The sequence below is a fragment of the Aulonocara sp. 'chitande type north' Nkhata Bay genome, linkage group LG20 (genome assembly GCF_057382095.1).
Source record: "Aulonocara sp. 'chitande type north' Nkhata Bay isolate Kocher_YH1m ecotype deep benthic linkage group LG20, A_spYH_male_GT1.1, whole genome shotgun sequence".
NCBI classification, from domain to species: Eukaryota; Metazoa; Chordata; class Actinopteri; order Cichliformes; family Cichlidae; genus Aulonocara; species Aulonocara sp. 'chitande type north' Nkhata Bay.
In genome coordinates this window covers 31,531,110-31,556,641 of record NC_141363.1, presented here as the reverse complement: position 1 = coordinate 31,556,641, position 25,532 = coordinate 31,531,110, and the positions used below count along the sequence as shown (strand labels likewise).

At 38.6% G+C, this 25,532-nt stretch overlaps 2 protein-coding genes across 15 annotated transcripts in view; one reads left to right on the top strand and one right to left on the bottom strand.

Annotated features, from left to right (window-relative positions):
• The window catches only part of LOC147305967 (membrane-associated guanylate kinase, WW and PDZ domain-containing protein 1-like), a 103,636-nt gene that overhangs the window by 67,291 nt on the left and 10,813 nt on the right, over positions 1-25,532 (bottom strand). The window lies entirely within an intron of this gene.
• On the top strand, positions 14,754-24,973 carry LOC147305968 (uncharacterized). 3 transcript variants are annotated; one of them, XM_086277684.1, is made up of 7 exons: positions 14,754-14,815; positions 15,700-15,760; positions 16,007-16,055; positions 19,644-20,654; positions 22,082-22,237; positions 22,439-22,531; positions 23,483-24,973. In XM_086277684.1, exons 4-7 carry the CDS (start codon positions 19,653-19,655, stop codon positions 23,795-23,797), a joined length of 1,566 nt encoding a protein of 521 aa, XP_086133810.1. In that variant the 5' UTR covers positions 14,754-14,815; positions 15,700-15,760; positions 16,007-16,055; positions 19,644-19,652; the 3' UTR covers positions 23,798-24,973. The 3 variants fall into 3 exon arrangements, with proteins under 3 accessions (XP_086133810.1, XP_086133811.1, XP_086133809.1); XM_086277685.1 differs by lacking the exons at positions 14,754-14,815; positions 15,700-15,760; positions 16,007-16,055 and adding an exon at positions 18,483-18,725; XM_086277683.1 differs by lacking the exons at positions 14,754-14,815; positions 15,700-15,760; positions 16,007-16,055 and having other exon boundaries at positions 18,483-20,654.

Here is a 25,532-nt window from a genome sequence, read left to right as displayed (position 1 = left end):
AGCGCCACCAAAAACCATCACTTCTGTTTTCTGTTCATTAAAATGTAAAAAGTTCAAAGCCATCCAAGTCCTTATTTCATCAAGGCATCTGAGCAGCGGGTCTACTGAGAAGCCATTTATCTTTTTAAGTGGGAAATAAATCTGGGAGTCATCGGCGTAGCAGTGGAAAGAAATCCCATGTTTCCTGAAAATAGACCCAAGGGGTAGGAGATATAGAGAGAAAAGAAGCGGGCCTAAAACTGAACCCTGTGGAACCCCACATTGAAGAGAAGCAGTAGAGGATACAAACTCCCCTAGTTTCACAGAGAAAGTTCGCTCTGCCAAATAGGATCTGAGCCACTGCAGTGTGGTACTCCGCATACCCACCAACTGCTCTAAACGGGAAATTAAAATATTATGATCCACTGTATCAAAAGCAGCAATTAAATCTAACAGCACAATAATAACACAGTCACCTGAGTCATTTGCCAAAAACACATCATTAAAAACTCTTAAAAGGGCAGTTTCAGTACTATGTAAAGCTTTAAAACCAGATTGGAAAACTTCTAAAATACCGTGTTCTTCTAGGAAGGACATTAATTGCTTGTAAACTACCTTTTCAAGAATCTTTGAGATAAAAGGCAGTTTGGAAATAGGTCTGTAATTTGCAATAATATCAGGATCAAGAGCAGGTTTTTTGAGTAGAGGCTGAATCACTGCATGTTTGAGATTGACAGGTACAACACCAGAGGACAGACTACTATTTACAATGGATTGTACAGCTGATGCTATAGTGAGAAAAACCTCTTTGAAAAATCGAGGAGGGAGAGCATCATAAGGGGAACCTGAGGGCTTCATGTGAGCAACCAACTCCTGCAGGCAGAGCATGGAAACTGGCTCGAACCTGTCAAAGACAGCAGAACTAGGGACAGGGGTAGAAGGGTCGGGAACGGACTGGGAAGTCTGTGCTTTGACAGATAGCACTTTATCAATAAAAAAGTGTAGGAAGTTTTCACAAATTTCCTGAGAAGACTCGACAGAAGACTGTGGAGCATGAAGGACCATGTCAATAGTCTTAAATAAGACATGAGGCTTACGACAATTTGCCTGAATAATAGTAGCGAAATGTTTCCTCTTAGCATCTTTTACAGTTTTCTGGTAAGAATTCCAGTAATCTTGTAACATTTGGTATGACACCTGAAGTTGATCCTTCTTCCATTTACGTTCAGCTCTCCTGCACTTTCTTCTGGCAGCCCGGGTGTCTTCATTCAGCCAGGGTTCAGATTTGGCTTTAACTTGCTTAAGCTTAAAGGGGGCCACTGAATCTAAAGCAGTTTGGCAGACAGAATAAAACCACGTACTCAGCTCTTCTGTATCATTGCATATGAAATCAGGAAGGCCGCCGTTCTGATTAAAAACAATAGAGAACTGTCCAGCAGAGGAAGGGTTAAAAATACGACAGCTCCTAGCAGCAACAGGAGGAAGATTAACTTTAGTACAAGGAAGGAAAACCTCAAACAGGACAGGCCTATGGTCTGACCATACAACATCACAAACCTCTAAGTTAGAGACAGGTAAATTGTGAGTTAAAACAAGATCCAACGTGTGCCCATATTTTTGTGTAGGCACAGACACAGGTTGCACAAGATCAAAAGAGTCAATAAGATTTAAAAAGTCCTTTGCCATTGGCTTGTCATCTATAAAGATGTTGAACAAATAAGCACTCCTCTCATGGAAAATTCATGGTTTGATTTGATACATATTAGCCGTGTCACAATTTCTGATATATTTTTATTACAGCAAGAAAAAGGGGCCTTGGATTTTTTTTTTCAATTTCTTACCATGTTCAAGGACTTTAACTAAAACACAATTTTTTTCTTGACCTATTTAAAGCGGTTTTCCAGCAGCATGTGACACAAAGCTTTAAAATGCAACAAAAACAACCAGATGTGGTGTAAAAAGTGGAGATAATATCTCAGCGACGACGGCGCTGCAGTGTTCCACAGATTTTTTGAACAATGGACATGGTGAATTGTTCAATTCACCATGAGCTGAATGGAGATCCCTGTATTGTGTACGCTAAGAGCGCTGTATTGTTACTGGGAATGTACTGGACATTCTCATACAGCTACTGCTAATCCACAACTAATCTCTCCTAAACACAGTCTTTATAATGCTGTTGTTCTTTTTTTGTTTTGTTTTTTAAAAAGGCACATACTACTACTGCACTGAACATATACATTTTTGATTTGATACCTTATAACATGGGAAAATGTTAATATCTGTGATGTAATGTGAAAAATACATTTATAGTGTAAAGTCTACAGAGTCATTGAATTCTGCACAGTAATCTGTCATATCCACTTGCACAAGTTCCACTTTGGTGTTGTTTTGGCTGGTTGTGTACCTCTCAATGATTCATAGATAATACAGAGAGAGATCCTGCAGCAGATTGAACTTTCTGGAAGAAAATTATGTGATTAAAAAAATGTGCAGCTTCCTTGAATCTGTGTTTGGTTTCTTCTCCTCCTGTAATAGTGCTGTTATTGAGGTTTTGTCAAAGTGGTGACACCTATTGTTCAGGAGAATACTGCAGCAAGTACCAACACTCTCAGTACTGATGTAACTGGTACAGAGCTGGTTGTGTTGGTGTTTGTGCATAATGCATCCAGTGTGGTGGGTATGAATGGCCCATAAGGAATGGGTGTCTCTTAATCAGGTTAAGAAAAGAAGATATGTAAGCAAGTAAAAACTGCTCTGGTAAAAGAAGAAGTCTAAAAACAAGAACCAAGGGCTTATGGAAGTGGAAAGTCAGAAATCTCGAGTTGCAATTGGAATTTTCAAATGGAACTTCCCAGTCAGAAAGTTGGAGAAACCCTTCCAACCCTGATTTGTCCACAGATCCAGGATGGCAGCAGTGCTAATAAACAGTAGCAAAACTGTGATGCTTGTACTCTTTACTAGGCCTGGTGTGCATTTTTTAAATCTATACATAAGCCACACACAGAGCAGTGACACAGGCTCCATCCATGAATGTGTTGCAGCTGCTACAGGAAAAAAAAAATAGAGGATCACAAGAAATAGTGCGTTCATCCTCTAAATGTTTGTACCAAAGGACATATTTACTTTGTAGTAGTTAATGACTGACTGACTAACATTGCTATCCTTACAGCAAAACTGCTTGGATAGTTAGGAATTTGAGGCGAGACAATGAATTAGTTAAAAGACAATGGTTAAATGCTTTTCCTCAAAGATCATATTTACAATAGTCACAGTTTTATTATGTAAAATATGAATATTTTCTGATCTTATCTTCTGTAATATAAAGTTATTATGGCATATTATCAAATTAATTACATATTATGATGCCTGTCTTACTTTAATAATGAATATCAGACCTTAGTTTTGGTAAACACGGGCAATATAGTAAGTATAAATGTCTTTCACGAACACATGCAGCCCAAAAAATGCCATACCATTTTGTCAGTGAAAATGACAGAGAATCTGTGTCTAAATGATAAGATAGATCCTTTAAGAAGTTGAAGAAGATATTCTTGATTTTCATAACAATCAAATCACTCCATCAGGGAAAAATCTGAGACACCAGAGACATTAGCGCTTTGAGAGATGGTTCTTGGGAGTTAGGATGTTTGTGAAGCTGGCTGGTAAAAGACTGTGTGTGACAGAGATTGGTGCTTTTCAAGTCTGATGAGGCAGAAGAGAGATGTGTGAATATGTAAGGGCCCCTGTCCTTTTCCAGATTGACAGAGAGCGCCGGAGAGAGATGGATTTAACCCAAATAAGAGTGGATTATACACATCCTCCATGCCTCCAGTCAGCATTACATAACCTTAAATCTAGTTATGCATCCCTGTCTCAATTTGCAAATGGAGGTGGAGGCTGGGGGACGCAGCATGTGCACTTAAACATCTAAAGAGATAGAGATTTACACATTCTCACATTTATTGACTTGACTGCGAAAGCAGAGATAAATACACACAAAATGCATCCACGTCGTGATCATGTGATGTTAATTGGAGAGGCTATCATAAGAGCTTGTCTTTAGAAGAGACATTTGAAGAGGATAAAAAGAAAATCTCATGCATTAAAACATGCTGGCCAGATGACAAGAGCACACAAACATATGGCCGTGACTGGCTAAAACATCAGCAGAAGACTGTGCAAAGCAGCTGCAGACTATAGTACCACAGAGCAGCTGTCGTCACTACGAGTCACTGCTACTGCGTGTCAATCAAGCGTGTGGAAATAAACATGCCATTCAAACCACAGGCTTAGGCATCCAAACACCAGCGGTGTTGTGGAGGTGTTTGTGATTGTTTTTTATGTAAAAGTAGTCAGCAGCTTTTGCCATCAGTTTTTAGGAAATATCCACCATATCAGTGTGTTTGCTGTCTGCCTGTGAAGCTCTGCTCAGCTGCTGATTGGGATTCATCTCCCATCCTAAAGCTCAACACTGCCCTCTGTGTCTCCAATCCTCATAGCCTGCAAGCCTGATTCCAGCAGATCCGTTACCATGGCAACACAGAGCCAACCTGCAAATGACATGAGCCATGTGTGGTCATTAGAGGATGCTGCCCTCCAGTGGTGGATCTCAATTATGTGAGTTCTAATAAGAAAACATAAACAAAAAGAAACAAAAAGATGTGGAGATTTTAGACCAGAGTGCTTTCACTTCATTTGTAACTTTGTAATTTTGCTTTACCACATTTCACAGGAAAATGTAATAAAAAAAAAATCCTTTAAAAATACTGTACTACTACTGCTGCTTTTACTTAGTGACCTTAGTTTTGCTTCCACCTCTGCCACAAAGGTGTTTGTAGTAGTAAAAAAAGAGTTGGACAGCACATAAAAACTGTCTGCAACCAAGGTCTGACAAATCATGTGTAACGAAAAAAAAAATCAACACAACTGTTTAATCCCAAGATAAAGACCACACAAGCAGGCGTAGTTTCATGCTGGCCATAGCAGAAAGAATCCCTAAATTACAGCTGCTCTCTGGGAGAATGCTGCACAGTTTATACTCTGCAAGTGGTAATTACCATAAGAAAAGTGTGTATTGTATGATAAGATGGTAATAATGGAAACTTTAAACACTTGTTTTCCACTTTATTTACATTAAAGTAGACTCAAAACAAACATAAACATCCCCAAAGATAACTCTGTAACACCAGCAAGCCTCTGGAGAAACCTCCCTTCTCCAGAGGAAGTTGCAGCTGGCACCGATTAGATGTTAAACGGTAGGCAAGTTGCCCTTATGTGTAAAGCAGGACAGTCAATCATGCAGACGGACACACACACACACACACACACACACACACACACACACACACACACACACACACACACACACACACACACACACTTCTGCCTATTATAAAATGGCACCTGTGGTGATGACAGACGGATTATTGCTTAAGAAAAGGTTTACTTCCAAGCAGAGGGTGTTAGGCAAAGGTGACCGTGTTAAGATATTTGGGTATAAAAATTCCAGGTGCCACCAGTCATTCTTTCAAATTACCTAATATGTTGTCTTTTAAAGAAAGTTTTAATTCCTGTTAATTTCCTTGCTGATAGTTGAATGGCTTTGTTGGCTGGCTGAGCTGCTGAGCATAGTGATTGGAAACAGAGGGAGGCTGGTATGAAACGCAGAGAGCTGCAGAACTGCTAGTGCAAACTTCTGTTGTGTTCAGTCAAAGCCGGCCTAACTGTTTCTAGTCCTAATGGTGCGCTAAGGGCCTGCTGCTGCAGGTTAGCAGTGACAGCACAGAGTAGCACTAACCTTCTCATCTCAGCTATAGTACTAACCAACTGTTTAAACAGTAACTTACAGAAGCTAGCAGACAGTTCATCTAGAGCTCTTCCCCATCATAACACGGTCTACATCAGGATGAGATGAACAAAGAGAAACGTCCTGCAAAACTGCGAAGGCCTCAATAGCTTTTTCGATCACAGCTTAACTGAGAAGGCTCCACTCTGGCTGCGTCCTTCTATCTGTGGCACAAAGTCACGCATGGACCGAAATGCTTTCTGTGAATGTTTCAAGCAATCTCAGGTTGATAACCCTGAGCTTAAACAAAGAAATGGTATTTCCTCCAGGTGACAAATAATATTGTATTTCCTCTGCTGATTCCAAATAATAGCCACAGAGAAGGAACTGGAAATGTTGGTTCTTAAACAGTAAATTCCATTGTTTAAGCAGCTTCCTGTGGGTCTCAGCACATCCCGTCAGTCAACATTAGACTCTCCAGTTACAGATGAGAGCATTTAACTCTACATTATCCAGTAATACAAGGAGGGGCTGTCTGAGAGAGGTTAACATCGGGTGGGATGCAAGAGACAAAACTAATCAAATACTCCTGCTCTCAGTGATGTGCTTCACTTGACTCTCTCGGTGTGATAAAGTAGCTGCAATCTCCAGCTATTACACATCCATTACCCTGCCCAGTTAATGACAGCTGATACAGAAGACTTGATAGTAGTGATATTAAACATGGATCTCACATTTTTGTTCTCATGGGAACTGAATGCATACACACGATTTCTGTCGCTCCTTTATAGCCATATGAACATACAGAGACAGAAAGGAAGTGCTTTTAGGGTCATCTGCACATGTTCACCACTAGCAGCCCTGCAATCAGAGTGCCAGGGATGGAGAGGAAAAAACAACAATCACAGATAGGTCTGCCATACAGCTATGGACTGGTCCTCTGCCATCTCCTCCTATAATTACCTCCATAACCAGCCACACCCAGAACTCCTTTTATGTTACTCCCACTGTAACATCCTGCTTTCAATGGGACCATGGAGAACCCGAGTGTCAGCATCATATTCAGCAAAATAACACCATCTGGGCAGTGACACAATGTTAAAGTGAGAAAACTCAGTCTGTCTTCCTTATATCTGTTTTCATATATATATATTTTGTTGGCCAATTAAAAAGCAAGAGTCACGACTGCACAAAAGTTAAAAGTTACACTAACTTTGCTAACAACAATAAGCAAAAACTGTGTTTGTGTTTTGCTGCATATTTTTTGAATAACACATTTTTTAAATGCAAAAAAAAAAGGGGGGGGGGGGGGGAGGACAGAGCGGCTTGAATGGCAATGAAATCATTGTATTTATTAATCTGACAATTATTTTGTCAAACATGAAAAATGACAAACATTAAAAAATGCCTCTCAGAGGGGACTTGGTGCCTCCACAGTGTAGCGTTTACACATTGTTCAGTTCTGGGAGGAGACACGCAAGGATTGCATCAAGAAGGGCACCCAGCATGAAAATATGCCATAACATGTGGCAGCTCCTCGTGAATAAAGAAGCAGCCGAAAGTATTTATGACTTTTTTTCCCCTTTCTCTGCAAAATTTAAAAAAACATAACAAAAAAACCTTCTTATGAAAAGAACAATCAATCGGTACGGTCATCGCAAACAAACTCAACTCTCCTTAACCAAAGAAACACTGTCGCATAACTTGGTCACCTTACTTTGGTGTGGTATGGCAGGTCGTCACAGTTTAGTTAGCCACTCTTTACATGATTAATTTTCACAACTTGATGCCTTCTAACTGTATGCTGTCCTTCTCTGTAGTTCCTAAATGCTAGATTGGAGCATTTCAGGAAGCCAGTCAGACCCATCTGGGCTAAATGTTTGACACTTCTCCTCTATGCAGTATTATTTTGTATTTGTATTATATGAAAAAGTCATTTTTTAAAAAGTTAGCAGCACATAGTTAATAGTAAGCTTTGTTTTTTGTCAAGGTAGTTTAATATGCAGAACCCAGTCCTGACCCAGTTGTCCTGCGTTGTGCTGCTGAGTCAGAGTCAGCAGAGCATGATAGGAGAATGGGTTTGAAGGAAGAGTCACAGTCAAAGACACGCAAAAACACACAAGCGCACACAGCAAAGCGAACAGAGGCAGTATGTTCCACTCCAGTGCGCTGCATCTGTTCATTGCTAAATATAACCAGAGGAACCCAGGCCTACTCTTCCCTTTGCTCTGTGTTACAGGCTGAGCAGGACAAAGGATGAAGAAAGAATGAAAAAAAAACATGCACAAGGAGGCGAATCAAAGGTTTATTCAGCTATGAAAACTAAAAGAAAGACTAGAAACCTGAGGTTTGAGACAAGGGTCGATCTTAAATGATGTGGGCACGATCCAAGATAAACAGCCAAAAATATTTTAACACAGACTAAACACGGACAGATTTTCCTGTCAAATACTGGAACACCAAACTCAACACACTCCAGATGGCAGGATCTCTATTCTTATCCCTCGAGTTCATGTGTAATGTGAAGGAAAAACATTTCTTTGTGCCACGTTTCTAAAAAAAAAAAAAAGAAAAGAAAATGCACACAAAGCAACTATTTTAATACACCATTGTATCTGTTTTCCTCCCATGGGCAACATATGTTAAAAAAAAGATGCTTTGGGCCAGTTGAATCCTCCCTGATGCTGATAGAGAGCATCAGGCTACAGCTGTCGGTATGCAAGCGTGCCATCAGTTCTAACTGGCTGCTTCTGTTAAATGTCATTGCCTGCCTGGTCATGACACACACAAAGGGCCCCTCTGTCATTAATGTCCCCTCTTTCACAGGAGCCAATGACCACGGGCAATGAGACAGGGAAGAGATACGTGTCCCACCTCCTCTTTTAATTCCCCCGCCTGTCGACTGCTGCAGCAGTCTGGAGCACATCACACCAGAGGGATGAACATTTCATCACCAGCCAGTATATGATGAAACACAATAAAACACAAGACAAGAAATTACCACATTAGGCTTGAATTATGGTTTATATGTATTTAGATGAAGGAGTGGAAAATGGGAAGCTTCTCCGCCCAGTGTAATAACCACTAATTTGTACCTTGAGGGCTGTAATTGAAGGGACTGCTTGTGCTGTTGATCCAGCACACAAACAAACCAGTGAAGTTCGCTCGAAGGGGAGAAGAGGAGACGGGACATCCAAAAAACTCTCTGCTATGTTAAACTAAGTAATAATGAATTTACCATATATGAAGCCCTACTTTTACAAAGATACCCTTCCTAACTTAGGGGTTATCCATCAAATATACAGGGCTCTGTATAGCTGAAAAACATGAGGACCCACAGGGAGATTCATTAAATTATAACCGTCATGTGAATTTCCTCACTTTGTAATGCAATGGCTACCAGGATTTTGTGCTGAGAGGTGGCAGTATCTCAGAAATGCCAGCTGTGCAAGTTTGTCAGAGGATTTAGCTAATATACTGAAAAAACAGTACTCCCAACCAGAAAGTGAGCAGGAATTACAGGATATAAAGTGGGTTCAATAAACCTTCTTGCAGACCGATAAGGGACAACAAAAAAAAGCAAGAATGTTTCACTTACAGATGAACACACAAACACACATAACACACATCAGACTGATACTTGGGGATCAGCAGCTGAGATAAGATTAAAGCCTGAGTCAGATCTAAAGTCCTTAGATCTGAGCAGCCAGTGTGGTTATTATGATGCTGAAAACCTTCACAGGTGCATTTCAGTCCTGGCTATTCAAAGAGAATCATCCTCAACACACAACACAAGCTCTCTTTCCTTAAAAAGAAGACACAAGAAAACAACGGGAAGACAGACGGGACAGTATGAAAGCATTATGTTTAGAGAAAAGAACTCGAAGAGACAATCAGTCAATCAAACGGTGCAGCAGAGCGTGAACAGAAAAAAAATCGGATGATCTGTTGTAGGATGCTGCCTCCCAAACTCATGCACCGCTTCTGGCTTTTGGTGATGCAATGTGATTTATTGGTTGGTTAAATCTAAGCATCCCCATGGGTGACAATTTAACAGATGGTCCAGAGAACAGAAGAGCTTGTCCTGTTTTGTAAGCGCAGTGTAGAAAACATGCAAAAATGGACAGACTTCAACCAAAAAAGATAAAAAAGACTCTTACAAACAAGAGACAAAATAATGAAGACAAAAAAATTGGAAGATTTACCACATGATGCACAAAAAGATGGCATTTTAAGCAACACAAGAACCTACGTCAAGTAAGGTTTTCTCTGCACATAAACCATCGGTGCTGAACTGCTTCAGACTAAAAGTGAATATATGTCTGTGTATAATGGTAGACTGCAGTCCTTCATACATCACTGACCATCAAACCATCAATTCCCCGACCTTCAGACTATAAGAAATCACAGATTCTCCTTCACAGCTGGACAGCACAAAAAAGGCTGGATCAGAGGGCCTTTAAAGACATGAAGAGGCAGTGTTTGCGGGGTTCATCATGCTGCCGTACCAAGCGAGTGGCGATGTGGACCCGTGAGCCTAAAGATGGGAAGTCTTCTGCAATGGAAATTATTAATATAAAACTTAATATTTCAGCTATTTTTAAAGCTATTTGTTGCTTTTTTCAGTCATATAAGAGAGCAAATCAGTTTTGGACTCACATTAAATAAAACAAGATCTTAACAACATGTGAAAGCGATTAAAGTTGACTTAAAAGTAAGAAAGGGGGGGTCAAAAAACACAATAAAATCATAAGTTTTTCATTTAGAAATTTAACCACATATTACATCAGTCTGTTGAGATCACTACAATGAGATTAAGCACTGCTTCCCAATCACTTCTGCTTCTGTTAAGTTTAACTGCGAATGCTTTAAGTGCTTTAATACGACGTAGTGTTTGATGTGATATAATGTGTCAAGTACTTGTGCTATTGAGCTCCCTTATAATGAGGCTGCTGGTAATGGGTAACTGCATATCAACACTTATAATATCAACCAAAAGTAGGAGCAGTATTCATGAAGGAATCTGTTTTTTTTTAAAATAGGTTTTCAGATGTTTTCAGATTATAGTGAAGAACATTCTTGGGTGTCTTTTGTCATTACTTCCATTGTGGGTGTATTGTAGTCAAGGCTATTGTCACATGAATGTTTAAACCTAATTTGTAATCCCTTCCTTCCCACATACTTTACGTTAATATGACAAGAAGGGCCATGACAATAAGACTGGACCATTTCCAGTGCTTACTCAGGCATATTCAAGTCAGTGGTGTGTTCAAGATATAATACAAGGAAGGATGTGTTTTAATTGTCGCCAAACATAGTTAAGACCTTGTGGCTTTTTAACAGCTTTTCCTGTTGAAAACATGCACGACAAGCTACATATGGATAATGAAGCTGTCATTTTGTGTGGCGTGTGATTGCACTGTGCGGTTATTGCTGACCAGTTTGTTCAGTGTTTCATTTTGAGTGCTGCTTTCATCATTTGCAATGTTTCCAGTTGCATCTTTGATTGTGCAACTCTTTCCTCTTTTCCATGCTTCTCCAAAGACTTTGAGGTTTCTTTTTATAGACAAAAGTTACAACTATTAACTTTGCTAATGTATCTTATGAAACTATGTTCCCAATTAAATCAAAAGATGAAAAAGACTTAAAAGGGAATTAAAGAAAGAACCCTCAGAGTTGAACAACCTGTCTGGTGGAAATCCTCTATGTAAATTGTTACATTTTATATATGTATTCTTATTTCACCATGACAGCTGTGCAAACTTCATCTGCCGCAAAGTCACGCTAGAGACATAGCCTTTGAGTTTGTCGAATTAAAATAAGAAATGTATATATTAACGTGTCAGACATCTTCAACTTACCTAAGAAAGTCTGTTTGTGTTCAGTTTGATAGCAAAGTTATTTTCTGTTTGAATGTCAGGCGACAGCTTTATCTGAGAAAGTCCAGGTTTCATTTTTGTCATAACTGCAGACAGAGAAGGATCTTTAATCACCGAAATCATAACTGTGACACACCCAAGTGCTTCTATTTTTATCGTAGGAATTAAATAAACTCTTCAGTTCAGCTTTGCTATTCTTCACTAAAACTGTTACATGGCATTAAAACAATTGTTAAAGGTAGGGCAAAGCTCGATTTAAACAAAAGTAACTTAAAAATCCATTTTAAATCCACCTGTACGACAAACACTTGATCATTTTTTTAAAAGGGTTGCAAAAAAACATCTGTAATAGCAGAAATAGAAAGGTTGAAACCCTGTATTCATTTAGTCATGCATGCAAACTTTAATAATCAGCACAGAAAATCCTTTGCTTACACCTTACACTACTGAGAGCCACAGTATTATACACTTATTAAACCATACATCTACAGGCCAGTGGACACGCTTTCAAGGATGAGGATGTACACATCCTGGACAGAGAGCAACGAGTGTGAGCAGCGAGTCAGGGAGGCCATTTACGTGAAAAGGGAAAGACCACGTCTGAATCGTGGAGGGGGCTTAAGGGTACATCTTTCGCCATCTTACAATGCTGCGATTGCAGCCATTGCCCAAGTCTCTGTGAATGGTACTCGTGTCCACTGATCAGTGGTCTTTGATCAATGGTCATGAGAATTTCCATGTTAATGATCAAGGAACTGACCTCCCAGCCCATTGTTCATTCAGTGGTGCTAGTTTCATTTATTGTGCAAATGTAATGTTTATAAGATTGGGGAAACCTGCAGTCAGCTGAAGAAGTCACGTGGATGAGTGACGAAATGTTTCCCCCACTGAAAACGCTACGTCTAGATGAACACAATCAACCTTTTGGGATTTAATCATGCAGTATTATATTATATTATACCATATTATATTATATTGTACTTAATTTAAAGACGTGCCAAACTTCTTTTTCTTCCGCTATTCTGCAAATGTACAAGAATTGCTAACTTTAGGACTGAAGAACTAAATGTTCAGTGTATTAAATGTACAATTGGAGGACAGAAATAGATCTTTCTAATCTAGAAAGCTATATGGATTATGCTTTAATTAGTCCTATCCTCTATGCAACCAGCTCAGAACAAAGTATTTCTACTCTCTGTATGCCCAGCTCCCCCATGGGCACACCTCACCCCTGAGCACAGCCAGATGCTGCCAAATTGTGATGAACAGCTGCAGCCCAAGGTCAGTCCTTCCCTTGTACAGGCAGAAGCATGCAAACAGTCCCAGAAGGTGTCATGGATCTGTTTTATCTTAAAAGAACAGCAGGAACCGATATTTAGCTTTTATCATCGTATAATGTCTTCTGCTGAGAGTTTTAAAAATATCCCCCCTCCGTGTCTGCTCCTTATTTTAAAACAGTTATCTGAGGATATTTTGGTCAGACTTGCAGTGATGTTCAACTGATTAAACGGACTAAGCTACCATATATAACCTCACACAGAAGCTCTATATTGAGAACAGAAGTAAACATAAAAGAGTACAACATTATTTTTCTCCTGCAAACTTAATAAGATTCGAGCCAGCTTCAGGTCAGGTTTATAAAGGCAGTGTAACAAAAGAAGAGACACAGAGTGAGTTACACAAGCTGATGTTCAAAGTAAGTTTAGCTGACAATGACAGCTGGTAAAAGTGCTTCCATCAATTAACTCACTTTGACAAGGAGTCTAAATTTACAATACAGTGCTTCAGAACAGCTGTAAGAAAAACAGCACGTGGTCTGATATCTGGACGCATGCGTCAGATTGTAGTAAATTTGTACAATATTCTCCCTCAGTCCTCTCAGGCCAGAGGACTGAGGGAGAATATTGTAGTGATCATGACCCAAAACATGGACCAATGAAACACTGTGCAAACAGAAACAAATAAAGACAGATAAGAAGCAGACTGACTTTGACCACGATGATTGCACATAAAACGTGTCACAAAGCAGAATGTCTGGTTAATATTTTGAAACCAAACAGTAATACCTGGAATTGACTGACCATTAGCAACTCTGAAGCATGGCTATGTCAAGAAAAACACTTGCCTAACTAATGCAGTCGGCCATATGTTTTTCTTTCATTATTTCTCTGTCACTCTTTCGTGAAGCTACCAAAGATGTGTCCCTGCAGCACAAATCAGATTTATTGTTGTGGCCTTCCTTTCCTTCCTACTGTGACTAACTCAGACCACCACAGACGGAACTGTCTTCAAGCATCACAACAGTAATGAGAATATCAGATGGAGGAAGCCAGTTCCTGCAAAGCTTTGATGTAGATAAGGTGTCCTTCCACCCGTTACAAGTCACAAATATATGACTGGGAATAGAGTGGAAAATGTGAACACTGGGACCCACACACAGATGCACAGAGTTCATAAAGGTGTTTGAACCTTCTTCTCCACCTGTTCAAAGCTGTCAGGGCAATGGTCTGACAGGGCAAAAAGTCAGGGAACAAGATCATGGGAAAAGCAGGCTGGGTCTTCTGCACTTCCAAGATCAAAGTCAGCTCTGCTTACTGACTCCAGTCATTGTGTATTAGGTTGGGTTTAGGTGTAACATCGAGAAGAGAAACCTTTCCTTTGAGTTTACACGCCTGTAAGCCACAACACCCGCGTGACTAAAAACAATGATTACACTTCTGTCTTGTGCTCCAGTGTGCGCTGTAAGCTTCAAATAATGATTAAAACTCAACTGTGTAACACAAAGCAGTATTACAGAGAAAATATTTTTTTTTAATTGAGTTTTGCAGCTGACATTTAATTCGAATTAGCAGCCCTACACTCAAAAAAGTCAACTAAGGCAGTTGTTTGATTAATTCAATAGACATTTGTCTATTTAACATGAACATATTGAGTTTAGGTTTTTAAATCATTACCAGTTGTTGGTTTAACATAAAATAACAAAAAGTTTAATGAACTAGATTTGCATTCTTCAGTTCAATTAAATGTAATTATTTTAAATCAACAACTCTAAAACCGATGCCTAGTGCGCATGCTCAAACTTCCCAGACGTGAAGAGGCGGGAACGCGGACAAAGTTATATCTGTTCAGTGAACTGCCGTTTCTCTCTGCGGAATCTTCCACAATACAGGTAAGTGATAAATAACTGAAAATATCTTAGTCAAACGAAGTTGTTCCGTCCGTTAATTGTTTAACAATGTTTTTAATTCCAAATGTGTAAGTTGTCATTAGACAGCGGGAGTGGAGCAAATACTGTGAAAATCGGGTATTAGACGGTGCCAATCGGTACTGTCTAATACCTGATTTCTAATCCGCTCCGGCTATATTTATATTATTATTAGCATTTCCACTTAATTGCTTTTTTTTGTTACCCGTTTTTGCAGTTTTATAGTGTTTTTAGCGGTTATTGATATGTTTAGTTCAATATTTAACACGTTTGTAATTCACTTTCAAAGTAAACGAAGTTAGCTAAAGCTAGGTAAAAGTTCAACGGTTGTCTCATTGAACTTTTACCTAGCCCTGTTAGCATTCACTTTGGTTTTAAATGACGGTTTAGAAGACATGGTCTTTCTTCACTTTTTTTTATTATTTGCATTTCTTCTTTCTTTCTCTCTCCTTTTTTTAAGCATTCGGCCTCTCGCGGTAATGCAAGTTAAACTAGCGCGGGAGTTGCTAAATATTAGCTGTGTCCAAATTCAGGGGCTGCATCCTTCGAATTGACTTGAATACTAGTGCATGGGAAAAAGAGCATGAACACGAGGTCAAAGGAAAAGGCAATGGCGGATAGTTATGAAAATTGCCTGTCGAACCTTTACCGCAACTACCAGCATCTTTATTGCATAGTGTGAAACACTGCTATTACATTTGGCAACAGATTGGATATTTATCTGTGAATTTTATATTGCAAGAGGTATTTATATGTATTTGTATTTTTTTTATACATTTCCAACAAAGTTAAAAAAAAAATCCACTGTGGAATTTTTATAAAATAATTGTATGTTTTCTTTACCATAGTAACACCACAAAGAAAGCTGCCCCCTTTTTCTGATTGTTTGTGCCTCCTCTTTAATACATGGTAAGTTTTTACCATCATACATTTTTTATGATACTTTTATGATTTAATCAAAGTAAATGTAAATGGTAAATGGCCTGTACACAATGACCGAGACTGTCCGAGCCGGGGCTCGAACCGGCAACCTTCCGGTTACAAGGCGAACTCCCAACTCTTGAGCCACAATCGCCCCACAGCCACAATCGCCCCAGTGAAAAAAAAGGTGACAATAAAACCATCCTTAAAACTGCTTCTCTTTTTTTCTTTCAGTGACTTGTATGTGGCAGTGCAAGCGTTGTTCCATCAGGGAGAGTAGTAGGTACAAATTATTGAAACACTGTAGATTACATCACCATTATGGACCCAGCCAGCGTTATCTTTGTATATATGTAAATTGTCCATGCACATTTAAGACTTGGTGTGGACTAAAAACACATGTTTACAGATGTCATTCTTCTCATTTTAAACAGACAGCTGTTAGTTCAGTCACTTTTAGGTGTGAGTTATGTGACTGCGGTGACCTTACCACAGAGAGAGATTATTTTAGACATATTGGATCACATTTACGAAATAGTGAGACAGTAACTTGTGTATTTTCAGGCTGCTCTTTCAAGACAAATATCTTTGGTACATTTTATTCACACAAAAAGAGGAAGCATCATTCAGATTCACTTAAAGATTTCAAGGTAGGTTTAGTGGTGTGTTTTGACCCAGCACAACATTCTGATGACCCTGAAGGTGTAGGTGCTAGTTGCTCTGATTTTTTAGATCCTGAAGTTGGAACTGAGTTTGTGTCAGGAAGTAATCATTCCACTGAAAATTTGACAGAGCTTGTTGAACAGAAAATAGCTGGGATATTGTTAAAATTGGAACATATATTTCAAATTCCAGCTACAGCAGTAGATGGCTTGGTGGAGGAGTTGAGTTTTTTGTTAAGTTCTGCTTGTACTTCAATCACAAAACGAACTGTTGAAGAGGTATTCAAGAGCCATAACCTTCATATTGGTCAGGCTGTTGTTGAGGAGCTTGCCAATACAGTGTGCATTTCTAACCCTGTATCAAAAATTTTAGCTAAGTGTGGTCCTCTTGGAACTTCATTTAAAAGAAAACAATACTATAAGCATAACTTTAGGGTCGTAGAGCCTGTTGAGTACATTTTATCTGTTGATCAACGAAAGTCATTTCAGTACATTCCTTTATTAAAGTTATTGCAAGAATTATTGAGTCATAATCACATACTTGATAGAGTGATTGAGCAACATATAGGACAAGAAAAAAGTGAGGATTTGGCTAATGGTCTGAGTGTTTACAGGTCTTTCCGAGATGGCAAGCACTTTAGAACCAATAGTTTTTTAGCTGTTGACGTGTTGAGAATCTCCATTACACTTTACATTGATGATTTTGAGGTTTGCAATCCTCTTGGAACCTCACGCAAAAAACACAAGCTTTGTGGTATTTATTGGGTCTTGGATAATTTGCCTCCAGGCTCTCATTCAGCACTCTCCTCCATTTACCTAGCTGTTCTTTGTAAAAGTGACGATTTAAAGACATTTGGGTTTGAAAAGGTGTTGGAACCCCTGTTAAAAGATCTTGTGATCTTGGAACAACACGGTGTGTTTATTGCTCAGTTAAATGAGTTCGTTAAAGGCACTGTAAATTGTGTAATAGCTGATAACCTAGCTGCTCACGGGCTTGCAGGTTTTGTTGAAAGTTTTTCTGGGGAACACATATGTAGATTCTGTGTCGCAAAGAAAACTGAAATTCAGTTTTTGACTGCAGACGTTTTTGAGTGTAGAACACGTGAACTCCATTTGGCTCACTTAAAATCTGCATTGGAAACCTCAAGCTTGTGTTGTGGGGTTAAACGTGACTGTGTTTTGACTAAAAGTCTCTCTCATTTTGATGTTATTTCAGGCTTTCCCCCGGATATAGTACATGATTTTTTTGAGGGCATTATACCTGTAGAACTAGCGGAATGCTTGGCTGTTTTGATCTCCAAAAAGTATTTCACCTTAGAAAAACTTAACAGTTCAATCCAAAGTTTTGACTACAAATGGGGTGATAAGACAAATCGTCCTCACGTCATACCACATACCTACTCAAGGAAAAAACATATAGGGGGGAATGCACACGAAAATTGGGCTCTGCTTCGCTTGTTGCCTTTTATTATTGGTCCCCTTGTTCCTGAAGATGAACAGGCCTGGCATGTTCTTTTGGATCTCAAGGATATAGTGGAACTTGTTGTTGCCCCTATCCACTGTGATGAGTCAATATCATATCTTGAGTTCAAAATCAGAGAGCATCGGCAGAGATACAAAGAACTTTTTCCAAACAGCCGTATTCTTCCTAAACACCATTTTGTAGAGCACTATCCTGTCATGATACGTCTCTTTGGACCTCTCGTTCATAAGTGGACAATGAGGTTTGAGGCCAAGCATAGTTTTTTTAAACAGGTTGCTCGCCACACCAACTGTTTTAAAAACATACCTCTCACACTTGCCAGGAAACACCAGCTTGTCATTGCTCACCATTTGCATATGTCTGATGAGAAAAAACAGTTGGTGGTAACTAATGTTTCATCAGTGCCTATTGATGTGCTCCAAAGTGACATTGCAGCTGCTTTTAACCAAAGGCTTCCAGATGAAACTGATGTTCACATTGCGAAGAATGTGTCATACAATGGTATGAACTACAGCAAAGGAATGATTGTTATCCATGGAGAGTCATTTGGTCTGCCTGAGTTTGCTGAAATTTTGCAGCTCTGTGTTTTGGAAGGGAAGTTGCATTTTTTGGTGAGAAAGATATCTGCTTGGTATAGGGAGCACTTTAGAGCTTTTGAACTGAGCACGTCACATGTGAGGGAGGTGGCTGTCATTGCACATGAGGAACTGGTTGATGACTATCCCTTAGCTGCCTACTCTGTTGGAGGACTGCATCTGGTTACTCTAAAGAGATCTGTGAGTTTTCTTGGAAAACAAAATTAATACTTGTAAGTATTTTTTATTATTTTTCTTACCCTATAGCATTTGTGAAATTGTCATGCTTTTGATTTGGTCTGTTAGCTGTTGAAAATAAAACTATTTTAAAATGAATTGTTTATGTATGCATTAGAAAACTAAGATTTTTATTTCAAAACACAACAAATCAAAACTAAAGATTTATTGAAAATTACATTTTCTGAGTGAAACCTGTTATGATTTGGTTGATTAAAGTGTTACAGAATTTCTAATTCCACCATATTGTTTTCACTGTGAACTGATTTTCATAAACACAAGATGGTCTCCAGCAAATAATTCCTTCCCTACAACTTAGTTTGAGCCACCCAAATTTTACCAAATGGTTTGTGCCCTTACCTCACCTTGTCACTGTCACCAGACTTAAGACAGGTCCATATAATTATGAAAGTATATAATGTTTACACATAGCATGCATCGTCTCTCATTTGTACTTTACTGCAGGATGATGATATTAAGGATAGCCAGAATATATAATGGATGGACGGATGATGATGATATTCCTGTTGTTTCCCAAAATCTGCTTTTAAAGTACAGTGAATTTTTCAATATATTAAGTAATTACCTGCCAGCGTCTGTCATCCTCTACAGTATTGCAGCAGCATCATCATAACTTCTTTTGCTGTGGTTTTTTTTTTGTTTTTAGTTAGAATTAAAGTATTCATTCTACTGCTTATGTCTCTGGGCTGACGTAGCCTCAGAAAGCTCTTTTTACATTCTAGTCTAAACAGATAAGAGAAATTGTGTTTTAACCTTTAATGTATTTCTTCTTTGTTTTCACAACAAAAAATTGTATTTTTAAAGTTGCACAGAAGTGCACAAGGGTCCCTAATTGTTGCTTGTTGATATGCCAAACGGTGACTTTTTCTAAAAGAATTGCTGATATTTTTCAGATCTTCAAAATGACGTCACCCCTAAGACTGCGGATAATCCTGGGTGAAGATGATGCCAGGAAGTTGATTCTTCCTGCAGGGACACCGGTCTCAATTGAAGATTTGTGCCACACAGTAAAGACAAGTTTTGGATTACAGCAAGATATTCGACTTCAATATCAAGATGAGGACTTTGGAAATGAGTTCATGAATATGTCAGATGTCTCAGAAGTAAAGGACAAAGGCACCCTTAAGGTGATATTTTTGCAAAGCCCACAGGAGGAAGATGCAAGAACTTCTCAAAGCCAAGCAACAGAGTCTGTATCCATCTCCTCTGCTGACACAGATGATACAGAGCCTATTTCATCTTCAGGTTCTTCACCATCCTCAAGGCACTGGGTTTGGCCAAGTGTCTTCACTGTACCTCAATTTAGCTATGAGGCAGAATTTGAACTCGAGAAGGCCAATACTGCCTGCGCCAATGGGGGAACTCTATTGAACCCTTCACCTAAACTGAAATCCCAAATTCTGGAACGACTGGCTGAAGAAATATACAAATTCAAAGCCTACCCAACAGACAATGATCTGACTGACGTTGCAGAAGCTCTTGTGAAAAAGCATCCTTGCCTTAGAGAGCAGGGGTCTTTCAATGGCTGTTATGGGTGGAAGATTAGCCTAAAATATAAAATGGCTAACCTCCGCACCAAACTGAGAGGCCTTGGATGTACAGAGGTGACCATAAACTCCATCAAAAACAAGTCTGGTGACAACCGTCAGGCAGCCTTCAATGTGAAGAAACCCAAAAGAGCTGAAGTTAACTATTGTCCACAGCATCCAAAAGGAGAGACATCAGAAAGTCTGGAACAGGAGAGAGTTGCAATTCTTTCTGAGTTGACTAAAAGAAATAATGACTCTGTTGTGAGTGTGAAAATGGAGAAGACTTTCTCATACAGAAGCCAAGAAGTTCTTCAGGGTCAGCCGATGGTTGCAGACTTCAAAAGCAGATGGCCAGCTCTGTTCACTGCGAGAGAGGCAAGTGTGGTTAAAATGCATTTGGATGTTGCATGTAATTTATGTTTTGTAGTCCAAAACTAAAAGTACTACCTGATGTTGGTTCCTGTATCACTGAAAATAGTAATGTGAAAAAGTAAGTACCGTTTAATTTAGTAGGTTTTATGTATCAGGACATAAGAATGATCCAGATCCTTCCTCGTCATAAAATGTTGTAAATACAGCCTCAGATGGCATTCTGTTAACACTTAAACCAAAACCTCTACTGTTATACAGGTACTCTGGTCTGCTTTTTCACAGGTCTACATTGAAGAGACATTTGTGCATTTGTTTTTTAAGCCTCTTTTAGAAGACGCAATGTAGCGGCATATCAGAGTAATATTCCCGCAATGGTGTCTTCTAAATGTGCCACTATGCCTTGGCAAAACAAGATATTGCTGCATTCTGTGCCTGCAAGCTTCATTCTGATATACCGCAATTTATCTTCAATGCTGAACTTCTGAATGAAGTCTTTGCGCTACAGAGGGAGGTCTTCTGATGACATATGGAATGTGTGCTGGCCTCGGCTGACCAGGACATTCTCAGCTTTACCCACAAACGTTTATCAACCAGTGATTATTTTATTTTATTTGTTTTTTTACCCAGAAGGGATCAGTCTAATTGAGTGCTATGACTTTTCCTGGGTTCAGTGAATGCAACAGAGGCATGACTGTATGACCAATCAGACAGGCGTTGTGCTAAAACGGAGAATCCTCCACACTTTATTGTCAGACAGCTGGAGTTTAATCTAAGCTACCATTATTTAGAGTGGTCCCGAAAGAAAAGAGGGACTATTCTCCGTCATGTTTTAAAGCAGGTGCTGCGTCCGTCTGCCTCTTGCCTTCCTTACTGCAGCTCCTCGCCACAGACAGCTCATTGCACATTTTCTCCAGCTCGTAAGTAACGGGTTAATTTGAGCAGCAGCATAAATTTCGAAAACACGCTCGATGGTTAAACATATGCGCAGCAGTATCGCAAACATGTGGATCGCATTCCTCTGAGGGTTTCTTAATATCTGTATTTATTGAAGTTTTTAAACCTAAAGTGATTTTAATTTAGTGCGTCATATTAGAAATGATTATAGGTTATTGCTTGAATGTTTATAGACCTGTTTACCGGTCTCTTCCGTCTGACGCTGTATACGCAACCCTGCACGTCACAGCCCGGGCGCCGCCCCTAGACCCCTCTTTATCCCGTCATGGCTTAATCTTTTGTGAAAAGCATCTGATGGCAGCATATTGCAGCCACAGCTAAGATCTTATAATTGACCAAAAGCTTCTCAGAAGCCGTCATCAATGACAGTACTGATGTCTGCATGGTCTTCTAAAGGCAGCTTTAGTCAGCTTGGATGTGAAGTGAGTGAAATATACAGTTGAGTTTTTAATCAATGTATTTGTTCTCTATTGCAGATTGACAAGGAGTTTCTGCGAATCACCACAAAGCCTCTGCTATCTACTTTCTTTGCCGAGCTTGACCAATATGCACCACGCTTAATGGAAATCTTTCTGAGCAAAGGAGGGACACCTGGAAAGAAAATAAGAGGTCTCATGCTTGCCATCTCCAAGGTTTGTATTAGGATTGAGTAGACTTTGTCATAGGCAGCAAAAATAACTTTTATTTGGAGGTGAAGTTTGTCAATTTTGTTTCGGCTTAACAAATGATACATGCCCGGTTCTAACCTAAAGAATAATTATGCAAGTTAACTGATTACCCTAGCTTTAAGAAAAACAGCCTGGTTTTGGCTCATATTATCTCCTCCTCTCCAGCATGACAACATCCATACCAGACGAGCATGCATCTTGAAGTCCTTGTGCATCTACCTAAACGAAGACTATGAGAAGTTACTAAAGGAGTACTTGGTGAGTCATTGTGACAGCATGTTGACTGTAACATTCTCATACAAATTGTGACGTTGCCTCAAATGCAAATCGTTAAAATTAAAATTTTGAGATTAGCAACAAGACACCTGGTATTGGGGAAAGGATGTCTTGAATACCAAACAGTATTAAGCTCTGCATTAAAGAATTTCTGAAATTTGGTATTGGAAGGAAAGAAATTTATGCATACCGTAGTTAAACTTGATACACAAACATACAATGTATTTTAACATGCATCAAGACAACATTGCTTTTGAATCTGTACTTGGATTAAAATAAGTCCTGTTGTTTTTTCATTGCTATGGTCATCAGTATTTGTAAATAGAAATGTCTATGAACTTTGAGCTGTTTAGTACTAACACTTCTATACCTGTTTTATTTTAGCAGCTGAATTAGCCTTTTCTCAAGTCCTGTCCCCCTAAGTTACTCTTGCTACGTCCGACAAACAAATGGTTTCCTCTGTGCACCAACGGGTACCCAAATGTGCAAGCAGACATGCTTCATAATGTTCGGTACATTTACCTGGGAGTGGGGCCATCCACACTTTTTAATCCATTCACGTTGTTTTTGACTTTGTGAATGGAAAGAACACAACTCCTCCAGACACAATCTCTCGGACTATCGGTGGGCACACTGCTTCTCCATCTTGCTTGAGGTTAATGTTTGTCAGACACAGTAACGGTTGCTATAATGTGTAATTGGACAATGGCCCTTTCGGGGGAGGGGCTGGTAAGAGGTAAATTATGCCACCTCTTTTGACATGAGAGGTGTATTTTATCATTTATGTATTGGAGTAATTATTAACAACTGCTTTAGTGGTGTGTAATTTTCTGTTTATTACTTTGACTACTTGGATTTTATGAACAGCATAGAAACAGTTGTTTAAACAATCTCTTAAATTTTACTTTGTTGTCTTATATTTTTGTCACGTAGGATACGGACAGTGAGGCAAAAAGCTGCATGGAGCAAACTGTGATGGGGGTGTACGTCATCCAGAAGGAGGGTGCTGAACCTGAAGATGACCCAGAGGACATTGGTGTCCTGATTGAGGGTGTGGAGGCTCTCACTGATTTGGGTAACATTGCACAAGCATGTGCTCTGTTGTTTGGACTCATATACTGTTTGAACCTGAGCTACCCACCAGAACTTAAATGCACCTTTGAAGTCCTCCAGAAGATACTTTTAAATCTTGATGGACAAAAGCTCTCTTCAAAGGCACAGTTTCTGAAAAACAAGCTTATGGAGTGAGAGCACTTGAAAATGACTGATGGGTCTTGAATGGTTCATTGGTGCAATGGTGATTTCCAATATATAATGTTAATATTTGAGTTGTTTATATTTCTTTCTTTCATTTAAATTTTTTGGATTCTCTCTGTTGGGCAATTCACCTTTTATACAGCACTGCAGATGATTTTTGTTTGTCCTTATATAGATGGCTCAAAATGGATCAGAAGTACTGTTCTGTTAATTATTTTTCATTTAATTCTGAGTTTGTAGTATAGGTACTAATTCACACATACCATAATGCTGTCATGTGTTGAATGAAGATATCATTGGAGTGCTTTAGTGCCCCCCTCTGTTTTTGTTTTTTTTCTCTCTCCTCTGTAGAACAAAGTCAACATTTTACAGAAACTGCATTGAGGGGTTTTCCCAAAGAAATGTTCATTGTTTTTAGCTGCACTGTTACTATGTTGTGTTTATGTGTCAAGGGCCTGTAAAGTTTAAGACCACTGCCACCTGTTAAGTTCACTGTATTATTGTGTCCATTTTGCTTGCTAGCATGTTTTAAGACACAGCAAAACTATATTGCTAGCTGTGGAGGACTGCAACCAAAATTAAAAAATAAATACAGAAATATAAAAATTGGTCAAACTAATAATTATTACAATGAGATAAACCAAACAAATATAGATTTTCATTTCAAGTAATTAATTACATTTGAAAAAAAAATTGTCATCTGTCATTTAATTTGATGTTAAGCCTTCTGTTTCTATTTTAGTTTTACTTCCTAAATTTTTTTTTAATCCTTATTTTTTTTTTTTTTTTTTTTTGCCTATGGATTCTTTTGTTGTTGTATTGCTCCCAAATTATTTCTATTTTTTTTTCCAAATTCACACAATAGTAATTCTATTTTGTTACATGTTTTAACTTGCCAAGTGGGAGATGTATTTTTATCTTTTAGTTTAATTTTTTAAAATACAGTTTATATATTGAGCAAATTTTGCATCTGCTTTTAGTTGTGGAAGCTTTGGTTCCAACATATTATCTATGTAAATAAGTATCCTAATGTTTTACCTTTTGAAGTGTCATAATGCTTGCAGGTGTACAAAAATGGTAAGCTTTTATATTGTCCACTAAATCCAGTTAATAAAGTTAATGTTATCATAATCTGATTGTGACTTTTTTTGTAAAGTAGTGGGTTTCTAAATGTGTAACAAATGTAAACAAATCTAATTGAAATAATTCGATTGAAATGAGTGAAATCATCAACCCCATATTGGTTTATTAAGCAAGACTTGCAGTAATTGCCTTGATTAACAAAGTAGTTGTTGAAACAACAAGATTTAATTGTGTTTTCCTAAACTTTTTAACTTGTGTAGAATGAATTAAAACAAATTTCACTCTACATACTTAAATAAATCACTTCAAATCAATATAAGTATACTATGTTGATCCAACGTAATCTGATTACATTAAACTACCAAATGCTAAATGTGTTGGTTTGACATGATCGAAAATGGTTTATTGTACTTGGTTAAATTGTGTGCAAAAAGGGTGCCATGATTAAATTGTGTTCATCCAACAACAGATTTTTTTGAGTGTAGGAATGTAAAAATAAGCACTACTATGTCCCTACTATGCCAATATGTATATGTATATGCCATGCATATATGCATTATTTTATTGCAATGTTTTGGATTCAGCGTTATCATAGATGAATTTAGCACTAAGGTGCCCTACTTGTGTCAATTTTATTTCTATA